The 18824-nt window shown below is 33.6% G+C and overlaps 3 protein-coding genes across 3 annotated transcripts; 1 reads left to right on the top strand and 2 right to left on the bottom strand.

Moving 5' to 3' along the window:
• Positions 1 to 87: 87 nt before the first annotated feature.
• Positions 88 to 4959, top strand: LOC114249281 (uncharacterized). The gene is made up of 3 exons (XM_089740058.1): positions 88 to 2347; positions 2471 to 2699; positions 2776 to 4959. The coding sequence occupies exons 1-3, from the start codon at positions 1967 to 1969 to the stop codon at positions 3561 to 3563; spliced, it is 1398 nt and encodes a 465-aa protein (XP_089596184.1). The 5' UTR covers positions 88 to 1966; the 3' UTR covers positions 3564 to 4959.
• Positions 4960 to 9051: 4092 nt separating this feature from the next.
• On the bottom strand, positions 9052 to 15408 carry Faf2 (Fas-associated factor 2). The gene is made up of 7 exons (XM_028186244.2): positions 14935 to 15408; positions 13090 to 13339; positions 12809 to 12992; positions 12113 to 12382; positions 10866 to 11040; positions 10088 to 10225; positions 9052 to 9271 (listed from the first exon to the last, which is right to left on the bottom strand). Exons 1-7 carry the CDS (start codon positions 15067 to 15069, stop codon positions 9113 to 9115), a joined length of 1311 nt encoding a protein of 436 aa, XP_028042045.2. The 5' UTR covers positions 15070 to 15408; the 3' UTR covers positions 9052 to 9112.
• Positions 15409 to 15630: 222 nt separating this feature from the next.
• On the bottom strand, positions 15631 to 17998 carry LOC114251855 (uncharacterized). The gene is made up of 4 exons (XM_028186255.2): positions 17772 to 17998; positions 17522 to 17690; positions 17209 to 17406; positions 15631 to 17137 (listed from the first exon to the last, which is right to left on the bottom strand). Exons 1-4 carry the CDS (start codon positions 17951 to 17953, stop codon positions 17009 to 17011), a joined length of 678 nt encoding a protein of 225 aa, XP_028042056.2. The 5' UTR covers positions 17954 to 17998; the 3' UTR covers positions 15631 to 17008.
• Between the last annotated feature and the right edge of the window lie 826 nt (positions 17999 to 18824).

Here is an 18824-nt window from a genome sequence, read left to right as displayed (position 1 = left end):
CAAATTGGATTGTTTAATTGATCTAAAAAATAGAATTGAACTAAGTAGATCTCAGTATATAACCAATAAACTTTCAAGATAAAATAGATTATCAACATACGTTGTCAGAAAGACTGGAATAATACAAGTAAATGCGAAAAATATATCATCTAGATTTTAATAGTTACTGAAATAAATTTACTGCAAAAAAATACCTTTACAGAATTATTAATTATAAATATTATGAAATTCTTACAAAGTAGTTTTTATTGCTGTAAGACTATAAAAACACAAATAGGTAGCAGTATAGTTAAAATTTACAATTTTTTTTTAGCTTTCAAGGAAACTAGAGTAAAAATTCAATGTTGTTATTTCACAAGCTTAGTGAATTGTTAGGTATAATGAAAGCTAACTAACTTTCGAAAATAAAACACGTACACGAGGTTGTGCATTTTTTCAAAAACTACCACTTTAATAATATAAATTTAATTCTATTAAAATAAATTCAGAACTTAAGTATACCTGTTGTAATAATAATGAGGTTGTTAGAAACAAATGAAATAATAATATAAAATTTTAAAAAAATTCAATAATTGTACTTGCATTTGCAGCAATTGTTAATTTTGTATGGGAATGGAATGGCGCAGTAAAAAAACATTTGTAAATAGATCGCAAATTCGCAGTTATGTTATATTATATCTGTCCTTTGAAGAATTAGCAAATGTTTCCAGATAATGTGATTCTGTGTCTGGATTTGTCTCTGTTTCTTTGTTTATTATTGCAATTATCAAAATTAAAAAATGGTCAAAAGCACAAAAAGAAATTGGGTAATAATTATGGATTACTTAAATGTGTAAATACATTATGTAAGTAGTCTTAAAAGAAAGTGTGATAAACTAGCTTTTTTAGATATTAAAATATGTCACAGTGTAAATAATTATAGTCATTTTGTGATTGTTGTAGGCATAATTCATTGTGATTCGGATTGTTAGAATACCTCAGTGTAAAAGAAAGACAAAATAGTAGTTTATATTGTATTCGATACATTTATGATTTGTAAATATTCCATCCAACGTCTTTTTAAAAATATGAATCTTTGTAAAGATGAGTCAAAGTTTTATTTAAGGAAAATTGATTATAATGAAGAAAAAAATTTTTAATATTTTAATCACAAATAAAAGACAAAACACGTCGTTTATCGTGAATGTGCTAAACACGTTGCAAAGCATCTAGATCTTATTATTGTTGTAGTAAACAAACGTGCATGTTTTTAGGTACCTACCTATATATTATTTTAATATTATACCTATAGTCGGATTTTTAATTAGACGAAGCCCACTGACAGTAGCTAATGTCACTTTGTAAAATAATGTTGCTATATTTAAAGTAATAGTGATGCGTTCTTGTTCAATCAGATGAATGAATAATGAGTGTGAATAGTTAATCATTTCAAACTATAAAAGAATATTATTTCTAATTTAAAATAAAATTGTACAAAAGTGCTCTGATATAAGTTACTAGTAGTATGTAACTACAATCAGTTTTTTGACAGCTTATTACAAAGCGCGGCGCGGCGACTAGTGCCAACACCGATCAACGCCGCGCGCGTCAGTTGCCATTTTGTTTGTAATTCGGCTTCTAACCTCTGGTCTGATAGCACGAATGTTTTTTCTGCGCTCACGCTGTTTATTTATTTATTTATTTATTTATTTATTTATTAAGTTGCACCAACAAAGTGATCATCAATACAAAACATTGACAAATTGACAAAAGTTCATGGCTGATGTCACCTCAATTATAGGTGCAATCGACAGTGCATTAACATCAAAAATAAAAAAAATATACAGCTAAGATTTGAATAAATTTAATTTAATAAATTTAATTTTAATAAATTTGTTTAGTTATTGTTTTTGTTAAGTTTTTCGTTACGTTGTGTTTGTGGAAATTGTTGTGTTTATTTGTTGCTATATTGTTCCGTACAAACGATATGGATCCTCAACCAAGCACGTCAAGCCAAAGTTTGTCTCCAAGAAAGAAGAGACCGCGGATTGCTTTAAGCGTTACCGAAAAAGCTATGATACAAAACGTCTACAAACACGTATTTGAGGAGAAAGCTGCTTCACTATTACCTATTGAAGCTCCCGAAAAAAAAGAATGTGTTTCGAAAACAGCTGACATTTTGGGAATTGGTGTGACCTCAGTTTACAGAGTATTAAAAGAACACAAACAAAATGAACAATTTAAGTCTCCCGAGAAACGTGGACCGAAACACAGTTTCAAAGATAAATTGGACGATTTTACTTTTGCCGCTATAAGGCGAAAAGTACATCATTTTTTTTATGCAAATGAGCCACCCACCATTATAAAGGTATCTTAAACTTTATTCCTTCTACTGCATTATATTCTGTGTCTACCATAATTTTCTTTGTAAAACCAAAGTATTAGATTGCGTGGACTTCCTTACTCAAAAACTTTTTTTATTACTTTGCAGATTCTTAAGGTTGTCAATGAAGATCCAGACTTGCCCGATTTTTCTTGGAGTACATTAAGAAATGTTATGAAACATTTAAATTTCAATTATATCAGAAAATCAAGACAAAGTATTTTAATCGACAGACAGGACATAATTTTATGGCGCCAGCGATACCTTCGAAATATTAAAGAGTATCGAAAGGAAGGAAGGTATATTTATTACCAAGATGAAACCTGGATCAACGAAGGTAATTACAATTTTCTGTTTTCTTTACATTAAATTGTACTTTCAATAATTAATTAATATTTTTCACTGTCTTGAAGGTCATGCACCGAAAAAGGTATGGATTGACCAAACAGTTTTATCGTCCCGCCAGGCCTTCCTAGATGGCTTGACCACTGGTTTAAAACAGCCTTTAGGAAAGGGCAAACGATTAATTATCGGCCATATAGGCGGGGAAGAAGGATTCGTAGAAGACAGCCTATTAATATTTGAAGCCAAAAAGAATAAAGAAGATTATCATCAAGAGATGAATGCTGATTCCTTTGAGAAGTGGTTTAGGGGGGTCTTGCCAAAACTAAAACCTAATTCCGTAGTAGTGATGGATAATGCCCCCTACCACTCCAGGAAACTAGAATCGCTGCCTACAATGTCTTGGACTAAACCTAGGATACAAGAGTGGCTAACGAGCAAAAATATTTCATTCGAAGCAACAATGGTTAAAGCTACTCTTATAGACATTGTACGGCAGCACAAACAAGAACATTGCGATAAGTATGTTGTGGACGAGATGGCAGCGCAGCATGGGGTAATTGTGTTACGTCTGCCCCCATACCACTGTGAGCTCAATCCCATTGAGTTGGTATGGGCGCAAGCTAAAGGATATGTTGCAAGAAATAACAAAACCTTCAAAATGACAGAAGTAAAAAAACTTTTTGAAGAAGGACTTCAACATATCACACCTGAAAAATGGAGTAGCTGCGTGTCTCATATAATTAAAGAAGAAGACAAAATGTATGGTCTCGACCACATGATCGACAATGTTTCAGACAGATTTATAATTAATGTCACCGAAAGCGATAGTGATGATTTTTTATCTGATGATGAATAAAAACAAATTATGTAATAAGCGATGTTTTTTATTTTCATTACCTACCTATAATTATTATATTTTACAACATCATACATCTATAGTTTCAAGTACATGATGTATTGAAAATAGGACAGTCTTACAAGTTTCCTCGCAATGTTTTGCTTAATGTTTAAAACACTCGGTATTCAGTATAGGTCGATACTATAGGAACATAGTCATCGAAAACTAGTTGGTATGTACAAAGCTGTACCCGATATCGGCAGTTTGGCACACTAACTATTCACTAGACAATGGAGGCAATTTCATTCATTAAGGAGTTTTTTCAATTATTCACTTTGTCACAACACTATCTTTATTTCATCAAAAACTGACAACACAGTAAACGTCAGTTTACTTCGTCTAATAAAAAATCCGACTATATACGATAATTATCCTATGACTATTTCTGCCGTGAAGCAGTAATGCGTTACGGTTTGAAGGGCGGGGCAGCCGTTGTAACTATACTGAGACCTTAGAACTTATATTTCAAGGTGGGTGGCGGCATTTACGTTGTAGATGTCTATGGGCTCCAGTAACCACTCAACACCAGGTGGGCTGTGAGCTCGTCCACCCATTGCAATAAAAATAAAAATTATGACCAACAATATATTAAAAAACGATCACAAAGCTACAGATTAACTCGTGCCTACCTAAATTCAACAAATTACGTAGATTATATTATTTATAATATGTACGCGAAAAATCGGGTTGTATTATGATAACTTTATAACTTTACTGTTCAGTGTAATATATTATAATATACTGCGCAAACACCCACTATAATTCATATAGATATTTTTGTAATACAGAAACTAATAAGAAAAATATAACCTATTAATTGCCATGTTTGTAGCTTAAACAGAAAAGTAACGTTACTAATCGATAAAAGACAATTAATGTAACACAGAAACTAGTGAGTGTCTACAATGCTACTTATAGTTCGAACGACTTCTTATCCACTTAGTTGTCTCAAGCACGGAAACCACGGTACAGTTTAACATATCAGTAAAGGTGTTGCGTTGATCGTTTAAAATTAATCAGACCTTTTACGTGTCGACAGCTTACCTAACTTTGGAATGGCGACGACAAAATACCAACCTTGACAGCATACAATAGGACTTTAATAAATACAATTCGGAATGCCTAAATACTTCAATTAATTGGACACAATGTTACTTTGTACAATTTTGATGCAGTAGGCTGTGTGGATAGAGGGGACGGTATCGTTATCCCAACAAAAACACATGATGACATAGTGTAAATGAATTTAGTGTTGCCAATATGTAAAAGTGCCTACATTCCAGGTTTTATGTTGTTTTTTATAAGTTTATTTGTGTTAAATTCTATAGAGTTCAATAAAGTGTTAGAAAAAGTATGTATGCTTTTTATTCAAATTTTAGTTTAACGCCAGTTAAATGAAACTATGTTTAAAAATTCAAGGACTTCGTACTACAGTACCCGGCGATAAATATTGCACATCGACCGTGGGAAAGAGTCGGTTAATTTTTGCTTCGTAGTGCGTTATACCTGTTGCACATTACCTAATTGACATTTAATCTCCATAGATGCCCGATCGTTAGTGTTTCGTCGCACACAGGTAAGTAACGCCCTACAACAAAAACAAAATTAGACGACTGTCTCTATCTAAATATCGATGTGCAATATTTATTGCCTGGTACTGTAACTCGTATTTACACCATTCCATCTATCTAGTATCTAGGTATCCTGCTTTTCCTCCCTTTATTTTGTATTTCGGCAATTAAAGCCTATTTAGTGACATATAAATATAATACAAATCGAAATTAGTGGTAGGTCCAACGAAGTAGTGCCACAAACCGCTCGTAACAACCAATTAAAATGTTATACCAATTAAAAACTGAAGTGAAAAAATAAAGTAATATACAGAAATAAATGAAAAAATCTTTATTCTATTTTATAACAAAACATTAAGATTAAATGCAAAACGTCTTATTTCGACTTAAAAAACAACATAACATTAAAATAACTAAAATTTCAAGCCAAACGTAGAACGTAGGTCTGCGCGTTGAATGCAGTAAAGGACTTAAAAAACCACGGTCTAGTAGTGTGCCAAACATAGCTCGTATGTATTAGACTTTACATTAAGTAAATTGTTATCACGTTTTATTTGAAACATCAAGTGTATTTTGAAATCGTTAAGCACAGGAAATGGCAAAACAAGTGCTCAATATTATTTTGTCATTTTCTATTTATTTTGAAAATCAAAGTTACAAAGTACAAAGTTTTTTTGAAAGAATAATAATAATGTTTTCTTTACATGTTTTTTTTATTTTATTTCCATGTGTAAACCTAGTTAGATCAAGTCTCGTGGTCTAAAGGATAAGACGTCCGGTACACTCGTATCGAGCGATGCGACTATGCCGGTGTTCAAAACCTGCTGGCAAGCCCATTAGACAAAATGACTAATTCCTCAGTACTGCATTCAACTCGCGGGCCTGTGTGAGGACATAATAGAATATTTTTTATTTTACGTTAAGATTTGTGAAGTAAAAATAAGCTCATCTGTTTACCTAAATAGGTAGTTTACAATTTTTAAATAAAACTCTGATCATTAGAACCATGAATCGTTGACAAGCTATTGTACCTTTATAGATAGAAAAGAAATAAAATCGAAGAAAGTTTCTGAATACAGCTACTGGATACTGATTTACATCACTACAACATTGACATCATATTTGGAATTACAGTTAAATATTAAAAAATAAATCAGAAAGAAATGTTCGAACGTTCTCTAAATTAAACAATCATCGTAATTTTTAAGGCATATTTAATATTTATATTTGTTTTGTATGATGACTACATTTAATTTAAGCATTTACCAAATGTATCCTACATAATAATTTACTGCCACCTTTTTATACTATATTTACATTTTATACTTTAAAAAAAACAGAGACATGTATTTATTTGTAATAAAAAAAATACTAAGTAGGTATGCAAATCGAACAATATTTTTAAAAAACATTGTCAGAAACTTATTTAAAAATTTAATATCCATCTTTTACAAAATTAGAAATGTATATTATAAAAAATAAATAATTATCGGAAAACTAAACGAATTAAAATAGTATCTATCGGTGTCGAATACCACTTTGACAAAATCCTATTATTTCAATAACTTTGTCAAGTACTAAAATAATATTGTTGGCTATGACGCCACGTGAATGTCCGTAAAATTCGGAATAGGAAATCGATGATATTCATAGCAAAGTCGAGAATTTCCGGTTACTGCTAAATAAGATTAGTCTATCCGATATTAAAAATGCAACTGTTTTAGTCGGCCTTCTTCGAGAGACCCGATCTGTGTGTTTGTAAACGATATTTTTTAAAAGGCTTATTACACTTGGCTAAATTTAGTCGACTAAATTCAGAAGCAAATTTAGAAGCAAGTTAGAAGCTTCTCATTACACTGTTCTAAATTCAGTTACTGAATCAATTGTATATTTAAACGCGACGAAGTAGGACGTGTCGTGTCTGTAAGCGGATGGCCCCAGCATTGTCTAGACAACAAAAAATTGGTCTGTGGGCTCAATTGAAACAAAAAAAAAGAAAAAGAAGAATATGGGTAAAGAAATATTTAAAGCTGCGCGGAAAGTTAGCAAATATGAACATTATGAGTGATTTAGAAGCAGCAGACTTCAGAAATTATCTACGAATGGATTCGAGATCCTTTGACCTAATATTAAACCTTGTGACACCGTTTATTCAAAAGCAGGATACTATCCTGCGAGATAGTATAAGTTCAAAAGAAAGATCGGTTGTAGCATTAAGATTTCTTGCAACAGGAAATTCGTATGGAGATTTAAAATTTAGTTCTTTAATATCCCAACCCCTGCTGACAAAAATTATCCCTGAAAGATGTCGGGCTATTTATAAATATCTGGCATATTAAATAAAGGTGACAGAAATAAATACTTTTTATTCGAAAGTAAAAAACAAACTAAAACGTTCTTACGCACGGAGAGCTATGGGACGACTGAAATTAAGTAACTAAACGCGATTACACCTTCCTAAATGCGTTTCTTATTAGTCTTCTATATGATTTAGTCAGTCAGAAACCATGCTTGCTACTGAATTTAGTAGGCTAGCTTACTGAATGCCATTACACTTCACTGAATTCAGTCGACTAAATTTAGCCAAGTGTAATAAGCCTTTAAGCCAGAGAGTGCAAATGATTTCCCGAGAGAAATACAAAGTGAGAACGAGATACAACGAGACACAATTTATAAATATTCGCCAAGACCGCTAGTTCATACCGTAAAACATTACATCTTAATCTATGTACATTGACAATTAATTTTAACATTCAATATCACATTACTAGGAGACATAAAAACTAACTACAATAAAATTCACACGGGGAAAGATGTAATGTAAATATAAAACTTAAAATATCTTTTAAAAAACCCCAAAAACAGACATCACTATAGGAATTAGATACGCTACATTTCAATTTCTGTTTGCAGGCTGCTTAAATAACTTAAGCTACTGCATTTATAAAATCTAGTTGCATCTGCTCGTTCTTTGTGGATTTATTCATTTGCCTTTCTTACTGTATTTTTAACGTTTTCAAATGAAGGGAGAAATTTGATAATGCCTAAATGATTATCTGATGCTTTCAGCCTCGTTTTTTATACATTGCCTCAATAACAAGAGTATCCTATATTATGAGCATTGTAATCACACTTCTATTAAAATCTGCAATCGGTCCTCTAATTTTAATATCTACGGGTGGTCCAAAAATCAACTAGTATAAAATATTTTTTTCATTTTTTTTATTATACTAATATAGCGCCATCTTTACGTTGCGTATGATTCGTGTTCAAGATGTAAACTCGAATAAAATACATGTAAAAATTTAATGTAAGAAAACAATCTCCCGACGCCGAAACACCAACCACCTTAGCATTCATGGAGAACAATTATTAGGTATTGTTTTAATTTATTATTATTTTTGCTCAAAGAAAAGCATTAAGCGAATCCGCAATGTAAAGCTTACAAAAGTCGGGGTCAATGCCCGCACTTTGTCATCAGGCGGCAGCTGTTGGAAGCATGATTTTGAATTGTGTTGTACATATTTGTAAAACGCAATCCAGCATTTTTACTATGCCAATTTATTTTATTTTAATTTTTGCAAATGATTAACATCTGTTTTGTTTTTCAGAAGACCGAGCTGATTTGTAATACATTAATCCTATTTCAGACCCTTCAGAATCTTCACATTTCATAAACACATTCATCATCGGGAGAAATTCTCTTACACCGCCTACAAAAAATTCCGAGAAAGAAACAACTGTCCGACGGCTGATCACATGGATTACAATATCAATAGTCATAAATGTATGAAAACCGATTTTGGGTACCACACTCTTACACAACAAGGAAGAAACATTGACCCCAAAAAGTTACTACAAAAAAAGAGCATTCCTTACAAACAACGACACTTTATTACCAATTTATATAAAACTAGAATGTATACATATTCGTGTTCAAGCGTTGATATCGTTAACGAACAACACGTCTCGATCCTTCAGTCCCACGTCCAACAGGTTGGACGTTCCTCGAGCTAACACGCGTTTGGGAAAGTTTGTCGTTATCTCGAATTCTTCCGGAGACTGCGGATGACTGAACACAAAGTCGTATAGATCCTGTAACGTGTTCACAAATTAATAATTCAATTCTCTTTTTGTAGAAGCAGCAGAAAGTATTTTTAATTTTCATTGCTTCGATATTAGACCTTAAAATTATGGACACACATTACATTTTTGGGCGTACCAGTACACTTTGAGGTAATAAATTTTGTTTGGTTATTGTGAGCTGTTATCCGACGCCCATGTGAACCATCTATGCGTCACGAACAATAATACTATAGTATGCGCGCGAGTTCATGTCCATCGGGGCCAGAGGCGACGCGCGGGGGATAGCTCGCCCCACCTTCGCCCACCTCCCCTCATTTGTCTGACGTCGAGTGTTGTCCTTGACGGATGTGACGCGCGCTTATCGATATCGAAAATTTACGCTAACCCTATTGTGTTATTTCATTGTGAATAAACTATGACTACTCTGCTTCCAACAAGTTCAGGTAGAAAAAAACCGAAAAAATATACTGATTCCGACACTGATCTGTCAGTTGTCTTTTCATCTGATAAGTGATTGAATAGGAATAAAAAAAAATCTCTATTAGAAATAAATAAGTAATTACTTATCACATTTATTTCATAATTTGCAAAATTACCTTAAGTTACATAAATTGACAGCTGTTGACTAAATCGGTAGTTATCGACATCACCATAATTATCTAGGTGACAGCACTAACGCATTCTTTAGGATTGACATGAACTCGCGCGCCTTCTGTAGGTTAATATTATCTTTTATATCGTATATTCTATTCAATAGCCTGAATGTTATTACAATGTGAGTTCCTCTATGCTTTTACAACTAGTTAACACAAAAAAAATCCTTACCTGAGTGGTGTGGAAATGTGAAAATCTCCGAGTGAGACGTTCGCCATCTGGCAGACGGATCAGAAGCACCACGGTGTCAGCGCCGCCCGACGGCTCCAACGGCAGACGAGACGCCATCGCTTTACGAGCCTCCACCACCTGAACAAACCACACCATCATTCGACATTACATTATTGTAATAGACTCGAATGCATTAGATATCTATATAAATTTTTTATGGTATATGATTTCTTTAAACAAGTCTATGTAATCTAAAAAAATCTGTTGTCTAAAGAAACTGAGAAATAGGAAATATACGTTTTAATTTATATTAAACAATTTATTTATTTATTTATTATGTCCATCCTTGTGCTTCTGATATCGAGATTTATGTTTTATTGTCCATCCAGATTGTTATATCTATATAAATATAAAAATGAATTGCTGTTCGTTAGTCTCGCTAAAACTCGAGAACGGCAGGACCGATTTGGGTAATTTTGGTCTTGAATTATTTGTGAAAGTTCAGAGAAGGTTTATAAGGTAGACAGATAAATATAAAAATGCTCGGAATTAAATAAAAATAACAATTTTGTTTTTCCTTTGATGTTTCCCCCGTCGGACGGATTCCTTTTGTTTGTTTTAAGTTTATTTGATACAAAAGTTTAGGTCTTTTATTTATCGATTGAGGCACTACGAAGTCTGCCGGGTCAGTTAGTTATATATATATTCATTCATTCTTGTTAATTCATGAAATAAGAGGGTAGTTGGAATTGATTAAAAAAAATTATTAACTGGCAACCTCTTGTTTCCGGCGTTCCTCTTGCTCCAATTCCTCTAAGTACTGTTGTTGCTGTAACTGTTCTAATTCACGGGCGGCCGCTTTTCGTCTCTCCTTCTCCTGGTCGGCCGCGAGGGATTCGGCGTATGCTTCGTCCTGGGCAGCCCTCAGCCGCGCTGTCACTTCGCGTTCCACTCTGGTAAATACATTTCAAACATAGATAGGTTTGTGCGCGAGATTTCAAGTGCTCAAACATGTATTTTTTTTAATTGCTTAGTTAGGTGGACGAGCTCACGACCCACCTGGTGTTAAGTGGTTACCGGAGCCCATAGACATCTACAGCGTAAACTCACCCTGAGACTTGAGTTGTAAGGTCTCACTTTTAACAGTACAACGGCTGTCCTGCCCTTCAAACCGAAACGCATCACTGCTTCACGGCAGAAATAGGCAGAGCGGCGGTATTGTTAAGTACGTATTTTATTGGAGAAATGGTACATGCCGGCGGGATTCGAACACCAATGCATCGCTATATACAATGCACTAGAGATCTTATCCTTTAGGCTACGACAACTTCAAAATCATCAACTAAGCACCCCACGAATTGTACCTTTTTTTAATGTGATAGGCACAGACTAAACCTAATATTGACATATTGTTTTCTTTTAATTCGTCAGCTTGCGCCACTGAAAACCACATCTGAAACCACATTCGGATTTTTAAATTCATTGTCATCTGTCCGTGTGCAATTTTTTCTTTTTAAGGGATTTATGACCTGGTAACTAAGACCTTTAGGTCATGTCTTATTTTAATTTATATTCTTAATTTTATGAAAAATGATAATATGGGATGAAAGGAAATGAAGATGAGTAATTTAGGACATTAATCAACTTGCATGAAATTAAATGAAATGAGATTTGATGATCTGGGTTGAAATATATAATCTCAGTCAAATGGTGGTCATTTACTGAGATTTTTTCAGTGGACTTTTTGGAGGATCCCGAGAAGTTACGTCCAGCGGCTTTGTTTCATTTTCCCACATTTATGTACTTTCACAGATATTAAACAGTTAATAAACCACCGTTACTACACATTTGAACCTGAAGAAACACTAAATAGACAAAATAAAACAAATTACACAACTTCACTCCTCGCGTTCCCGCCAAAAAGTCCCGTGCGCAATTGAAATAGCTCCGTAGACTACAAATTATTTGATAAAGAAAAAAATATCCCTATACAGTCTATACTTGAAGATCGTCACGCCGACTTACCTATCCGCTCGGGCGGCAGCCAAGTGACCCTCATTTTCACTGACAACTTGACGAAGACGCTGCATAAGTATTTCGGCGGAACAGGCCCCTTCACTTCGAGCGACTACAGTCATGCGATGTTCCCGCACGCAGACAACGCATAAAAGAGGATATCGCCGACCTCCCACCGACTGAGCGACGCGCCAACCTTCCCCACTCTCCACTGAGCAACCCCAGAACAATGCATGCGTATTTATATATTGGACTACTTCGGGATCTGCTAATGTTGTTCTGAAATACGACAGATATCATTGTATTAGGGAATTTCATTACTAACAGTTTATTCGAGTCAAAATCATAATAATTGGTCTTGGCGTAGCAGTATTAGTTACCAAAAAACATACTTATTATATACCAAATATAAATAAATAAAAAGGTTAAGGAAATATTGGTGCACAAGACGTAGCCAAAACTGTACAGGCATGTGTTTATTCACAACAAGTGTAAATATTAAATTACATTTATATCTAGCATTAAAAAATCTGAGTATCTCAAACTTAGATTTATGGTTATAAATATTATTTATCAATTTTGTTAATTACTAATACTAAATAGGAGTTAAATTTATTATTATCATTAACTGTCCATTAAAAATTATTATTACAAGAAAAATATTAATGCTTTTACAAATTCAACTAAAAATTTGATTGTACAAACCTGCAGAAATTCTGTGTTTCTGGTGCTGAATCTGAATGTAAGTAAACAATTAGGAATCTGAGCTCGTTCTTAGCATCATTTAGAGCTTGAGCATAAGTTCCCTGATAGAAGACTGGGTGTGCATTGAATTTTGTTTGGTAGCTACTGATGAAATTCATTACATCTGCTAATGGATCAGTTGCCACTGGAATATAAAAATTGGTAGTGATACCAGTTAAATTTGTTCATTTGTTATTTCATTTATTGAATAAATTGCTATTGCTTTAATTTATGGTACTCACGTCTTCTATCATCATTACGTACAAAACTTAAAAGCAAGTTTAATACAGATGAAATTGTACTATAGCACACTGAGACAACTAGATTAACAACATAACGTATTAGGCCCCTGACACCTCCGGGTCCCTCTGGTGGTTCTTCAGTAAAAACTTGCTGTGCAATGTGGTCATGTACAACAGGTGGTGCCCGAGCTTCTGTGGCAAACACAGAGGGCCGCCCTTCTCTAATATTCAACTGTTCTTGAATTGCTACCTACAAATTTATCAAATATATGAATTAACTATTGATATGTGATTTTGACAAAGTCTAATAATTTCATTTAGTAATATTAACATTGTTAAACCAACATCTGTTATATTTTATCACCATAGAATGGGCAACAGAGTTGAGAATTGAGAACAATGCAGTTGCCTACTGGCAATTACTGGTGGCAGGGTGTCTTGTGAAGCTGCACAGCTAGGGACCACCATTCTGCCTATTTCAGCCACACAATCTAGCATTCCTGCTTTAAAGGTGGAACAGCCATTGTACAATACAATTGAGACTCTGAGTTCAAGTCTCAAGGTGGATAGTCATATTCACATTATGTCTATATCTATGGGCTTCGGTAACAATTTTACAGCAATGTGATGAGCTGTAAGCAACCCATATACAGAATGCTACTTCTTATCTCCCATCTATGTAAAAAAGGAAAGGAAATAAGTATGTATAAAAGTTCTATTTTTCCTTTTATGTATGAAAATTTGAAATAGTCTATTAGTCAAAATCATTAAAATATCAAGGTCCACTTGACTCCCTTGTCAATCACTAAAGATTTCAATTTGTTCTAACTAAATTATTTCTATACCAAGAGTCTTGATATTTGAAGCTGCATGTGAAACTATGGCTTCACTGCGACAAACAGATGGAGCTCAGTCATCACATCAAAAGCCTTACAAATCGGTTTAAGTAACACATCTGACCCTAGTCAGTGGACAGATAGAAACAGTTCATACAAATGAACTAAAGAGTATATAGACGCTTGAAAGGCAAACGTGACTAAGCAACAATAACTGCTTTGTACATAAATGATAGGCAATAACCATATTCGATGCGCAAAAAATATATATTTCTAGATCGATTAAAATCATTTCAATCCTACAGCTACTAGCTAGATTCTACTACAGCTAGATTTGTTAAAGTAAATTTTGTTTTCAGGTATTTCAACTTTAAATTAGTCTACTGTAAAGTTCACGCATTGTTGCTTAGTCACGTTTGCCTTTCAAGCGTCGATATTAAATCTCTCTCTATTATCACAAAGTTCTACATCACAGGTACTATATCTTCTGAAGTATATTTGACTTTTCTATGAATAATATATCATTTAAATTGGTTTTGAAAATGGAAGTTAGCAATAGAAAGTAAACATCAACTGATTATACCGAGAGGTGAAAGGTTATTTGATTTAAGCAACATTTATCTTTGCAATTAAAGGTGTGTTTCTTACTTGGTATCACCATCAACAGTTTGATGTTTTTAATTGAACTTTAATGAAGTTTACTCCATTCAGATAGCTGAAGAAGTTATTGTTATGACATTTTTTGCAAAGTTTAAGCTCTAGCTCTCTTGTAAAGTGGCAAAAATGTCGCTTAAACTAAATACCCTTTCACCTTTCAATACAACATGAATTCAGAACAGGAAAGGTGCTGAGGCATTTGCAACTTGAGTTGTAAATAGACAGCAGAGTTGTGTTTAACAGTGGTAATTTGAAACAAGAACAATTTTATGACTCTAAACCACGCTTGTTAAGCTTTTAATAGATTTATGAAGTGCAGCTTTCGCGATAGTGAAACTATTATTATTTTTACCTCTAGATCCCATTGATGTCTCTGCAAAACATCTCTACATATTGACATGTCTTCAATGCCAGTTAAGTCTTGAAATTGTAAAATTTTATCGGTCTGATCCTGGGTCAAACCCAAAGCATTGTCTTCAAGATCCATTGGCCCAGATTTTTTATTAACTTATTTACGGAAAAAGAAAAAAATTAAAATTTAAACCTATATTACTAATTTTTCTAGTCTGTGTTTGATTGCTAAAGCATACTGCAATTATATTTAACGATTTAAATATTATGAAAGAAATATTTTCAAGAATTTCTTGAGTAAATAGTACAATCAACATTTAATAAATATCAAATGTCACGATTGTCATGTGTTGAATTCTAGTGATAATCTATGTCGTCATGCAATATGCCGCGCCGCCAGTCAAATTGTCGTTATTTTCTTACGCTGATTGTAAACGTATCAGAATTGTAGACTACAGACAATCTGAGCTTCTTTAGGTAATATTGCTCTGAAAATAATTACAATCAATCAAACGGCTTGGCTTTACCCCTAATATTGTTGATATTCATGAACAACGGTAACCATTTACTATTAGGTGGGCTGTATATTCTCGTCTGCTTGCATTAAGAAAAAAGTTCATTTCAACCCATTGTTAATAGAGGTTTGACCATTTAGTGCGCCAAAGGACATTTATTAAAAAATAATAATAAAATATGCTGGTTTTAATTTTTGTTTATTAGAATTTTTAACAAATGTAATGCAATGCTTTTTTAAAACTCTAACGGGCTGCAGTTGATCGATCCAAGAGTTCCAGTCCCAAGAGATCCAGTTTATAGTGTATCGCGTTCAGATCCGGCAGGCTGGTTTTGTTCCAACAGGTTATGCCGGAACACCAGTGCTGACCGAGATGGGCGACGTAGAGCCATTTCGCTGACAATTCCGTCAGCTAGGCGTCCTTGAGGTGTACCGCGCATGTGGTTGCCAAGTTGACTGCAGTCGCCCCTCCTACCCATCGTCTACAGCGACCTATCACGCCGAGGATCTGTCTCAGTCGGAGATTGGGCAAGAGTATAGGGAAGTCGTTGGGAGGCTTCAACATCGTCATACATCACATCCTCCTCAACCCGGGCTCTCCTGAAGATTAGGAACGCAGCCCAAAAAAAATTTCCTAAAAAGAGTAGCTCATTGTTTTTTTTTTGATTCTTTGCTCGCAACTGATTTTGTCTGTAGGTATAATAGGAGGAATAAACGCTTCTTTGATTACTGTATGAGTGATGCGCTTTAGGTACTGCTCGTAGAATAGATTCTCTACTGCGTAAAGATCAAGAGTAGGAGTTTAAAAAAATATCCCACTTCATATTAAATATAAGTGTGGAAAAGATACTTATTACCTAATGTTAGTCACAACTGAACTGTGTTATTTTTGTCTATCTATCTCTAAAAAAAATGTTTGGTCCTTTAAACTATGCACCACAGAATTAAGAAAGACCATCTTGTATAGGGGACAAGTTAAAAAGTGACCGAAATAGCACTAGCTTAAGAAATCAAAATGATATGATTAAAGCAGTTTTAAACAGAGTGCGGTATTTAAAATCTCAACTATTTGTTTTTAATACTATTTACGTAGGAATTATGTATTTATTTCCTTCTCAATTTAGTATTCTACTCAAATAGTTCATGGCGCTGTTTTTAAAATCTTACCACTTGCTACTAAGGCGCCACCTTAATTGGTTCCCTTTCAACGGACACTTTATGAGATGATTTACTATATTTTACTGAGATGGTCCTCCTTACTCCCATACTTTAAACTTAAGCTTGGTACAGCTATGTTGGCAGTTCAGTCAAGGTTTCCCCGTTTCTGTTAAAGTACTGGCAGCGAAAGAAAGGTGGCGTGCGAGTATCTACAAAAAATGTTTTTTTGTAGGTATAGACCGTATAGTACTTACATGTAAATTTTTTTAAAGCTTGAACATAGTACTATATTCAAAGTAAAATTTAATTCAATGATTTCTCTAAAAATAAAGCCGTTAAATAAACTACTTTGTATACGAAACACATCATACTGGTGTTAAAAATAGGTTTAGATGAACAAATGTTATTGTTTTTTTTTGTTTTTCGGTTTCTTAATTGGTAAAGGAACAGGTACAGGTGGAGGTTCTTCTACAACAACAGGCTCAGGGGGAACCGATGGATCTTCATTAGGGTCCTCGTATAAATAGTCTGTCTGGAAAAGTTAAGCAGTTTGTTATGTTTGCATACTTGAAACATATTCTTGACTATATTTTATATTTTAACCTTGATTTCATATAATTCAGGAGCAACGCTGAATAGGCTTTCAACAAAACTTTCATAAAATACATTTCCATCGCCATGGACATTTGCATCACGTAGCATTTCACGTGTCTCCTCTTCCGAGAATGGTTCAGCGTAGCTTGTTACAATTGTTTTTAGTTCGTCAATTTCTAGAAAACCTCTTTTCTCTGTGTCGAAAACCTTAAATATATTTTTTTTCAGTGGATTAAGTTATAAAATAATTCCTGTAAGCGTGTGCGTTATCTGTCCAAGCTCCAAGCTATGCTACGAGCTACGAGCTACGGGCTCAAATTACCTTGAAAGCTAAACACAATTCATGTTTTATGTCCGGTTCTAGAACCCATTTATTCAACATATAAATTATTTGTTCTCTAGTCAATAGTCGTAATGCTCCAGCTTTTAATCTCTCTACTTCATTCATTACCTCTGCATAACTTGGATATTGGAAATTCCTTCTATGAAACCTAATCAATAATTAGTTTTAGTATAAAATGTAGGATTGTTTTTCTTGAATTAATGATAAATTAGTTAGGAATAGTTGGTACTTTTTAAGGTTTAAGAAAGACACGAATTTGTCTACTGTTATCGCTCTGATAGGATCACCATCAGTACTGGTTAGTTGAGGTTTTGCATTATTCTCAAACCACTCGCCAATTTCTTGTAGCTGATCTTCATTGAATCGTAAGGATACATTTTGAAGAGGATTATAAGCATCGAGAACTGCCATTGTGTCGAAAAAATGATTACTATTAATTTTAGATCACTATTAACTAAAAAAACACCACAAGAATCAATAGACAGTTGTAAAATATAATCCTATAATCGTCAGTTTATGTAGTGTCACATTCATTTATGCATTAAAAAGAAGCATAGCGTTTGTAAACTCTTTGTAAGGAAGTTTACAGATGTTTTTTGCAAATTTTAGAATTTTAATTAAGTTGAATACATATTTTTTTAATATAAAATCTAATAAATGAAAATGATAAAATACGACTCGAGCTAGTAATCTCCTGATCATAATATATGTATGGATTTAGTTAACTGTTTTTTAATAAATACTAATAGATACAATTGTATGCTTGGAGCTAATTTGCTTTTGCCATACCTGGTTTTCGGCACGTCGTCATTTATTATTAAGTAATCTCAACCCAATAAATAACGTGTATATACTAGAGAAGAAAGAGGGTTACTTTAGATAGTGATCACATCCAAAATTTTTCATTAAATCTGATTTAACTTCGTTTTATTTCATGCTATAACAAATTTCATAATAATCACCTCATTTCATTCCGCTCTATTTTGCTCAATTTAAACATATGACTTGCTTTATAAGCGGTGACCCCTATGCTTGTTCAAATCGTCGCAACGTCTATACCATAGGTGTAGAATTGAATGAGTAGTATTAGTAGTAGTATATCTAATTTTTCTTTACGATTTTACCGCCTTCTGTCGAAGCAGTAGATCTCATTTTGTTAACGTTTTTGGCCTTCGCTTTATGAAGGGTAGAGGTAAGGAGCATCATCTTGTATAGCGGACAACTTGAAAAAGTGTCCACGTGTAAACAACACGTTATTGTTGGACGATTCACCGAAATATAG

This window comes from Bombyx mandarina, chromosome 03 (genome assembly GCF_030267445.1).
Source record: "Bombyx mandarina strain Sakado chromosome 03, ASM3026744v2".
Taxonomy (NCBI): Eukaryota; Metazoa; Arthropoda; class Insecta; order Lepidoptera; family Bombycidae; genus Bombyx; species Bombyx mandarina.
The sequence above is the reverse complement of the archived record's forward strand: the minus strand, read 5'-3'. Positions and strand labels throughout refer to the sequence as shown.

Excerpts from the sequence above, each read along its gene's own strand:
- Faf2 (XM_028186244.2), bottom strand. The coding sequence starts at position 15,069 with ATGGATCTTGAAGACAATGCTTTGGGTTTGACCCAGGATCAGACCGAT. Across the intron at positions 13,340-14,934 it reads GACATCAATGGGATCTAGAG|GTAGCAATTCAAGAACAGTT; the intron begins GTAAAAATAATA and ends ATAAATTTGTAG. Across the intron at positions 10,226-10,865 it reads AGGAACGCCGGAAACAAGAG|GTGGTGGAGGCTCGTAAAGC; the intron begins GTTGCCAGTTAA and ends TGGTTTGTTCAG.
- LOC114249281 (XM_089740058.1), top strand. The coding sequence starts at position 1,967 with ATGGATCCTCAACCAAGCACGTCAAGCCAAAGTTTGTCTCCAAGAAAG. Across the intron at positions 2,348-2,470 it reads AGCCACCCACCATTATAAAG|ATTCTTAAGGTTGTCAATGA; the intron begins GTATCTTAAACT and ends ATTACTTTGCAG. Across the intron at positions 2,700-2,775 it reads TGAAACCTGGATCAACGAAG|GTCATGCACCGAAAAAGGTA; the intron begins GTAATTACAATT and ends ACTGTCTTGAAG.
- LOC114251855 (XM_028186255.2), bottom strand. The coding sequence starts at position 17,953 with ATGGCAGTTCTCGATGCTTATAATCCTCTTCAAAATGTATCCTTACGA. Across the intron at positions 17,407-17,521 it reads AATTGTGTTTAGCTTTCAAG|GTTTTCGACACAGAGAAAAG; the intron begins GTAATTTGAGCC and ends AATATATTTAAG. Across the intron at positions 17,138-17,208 it reads CTGAATTATATGAAATCAAG|ACAGACTATTTATACGAGGA; the intron begins GTTAAAATATAA and ends TAACTTTTCCAG.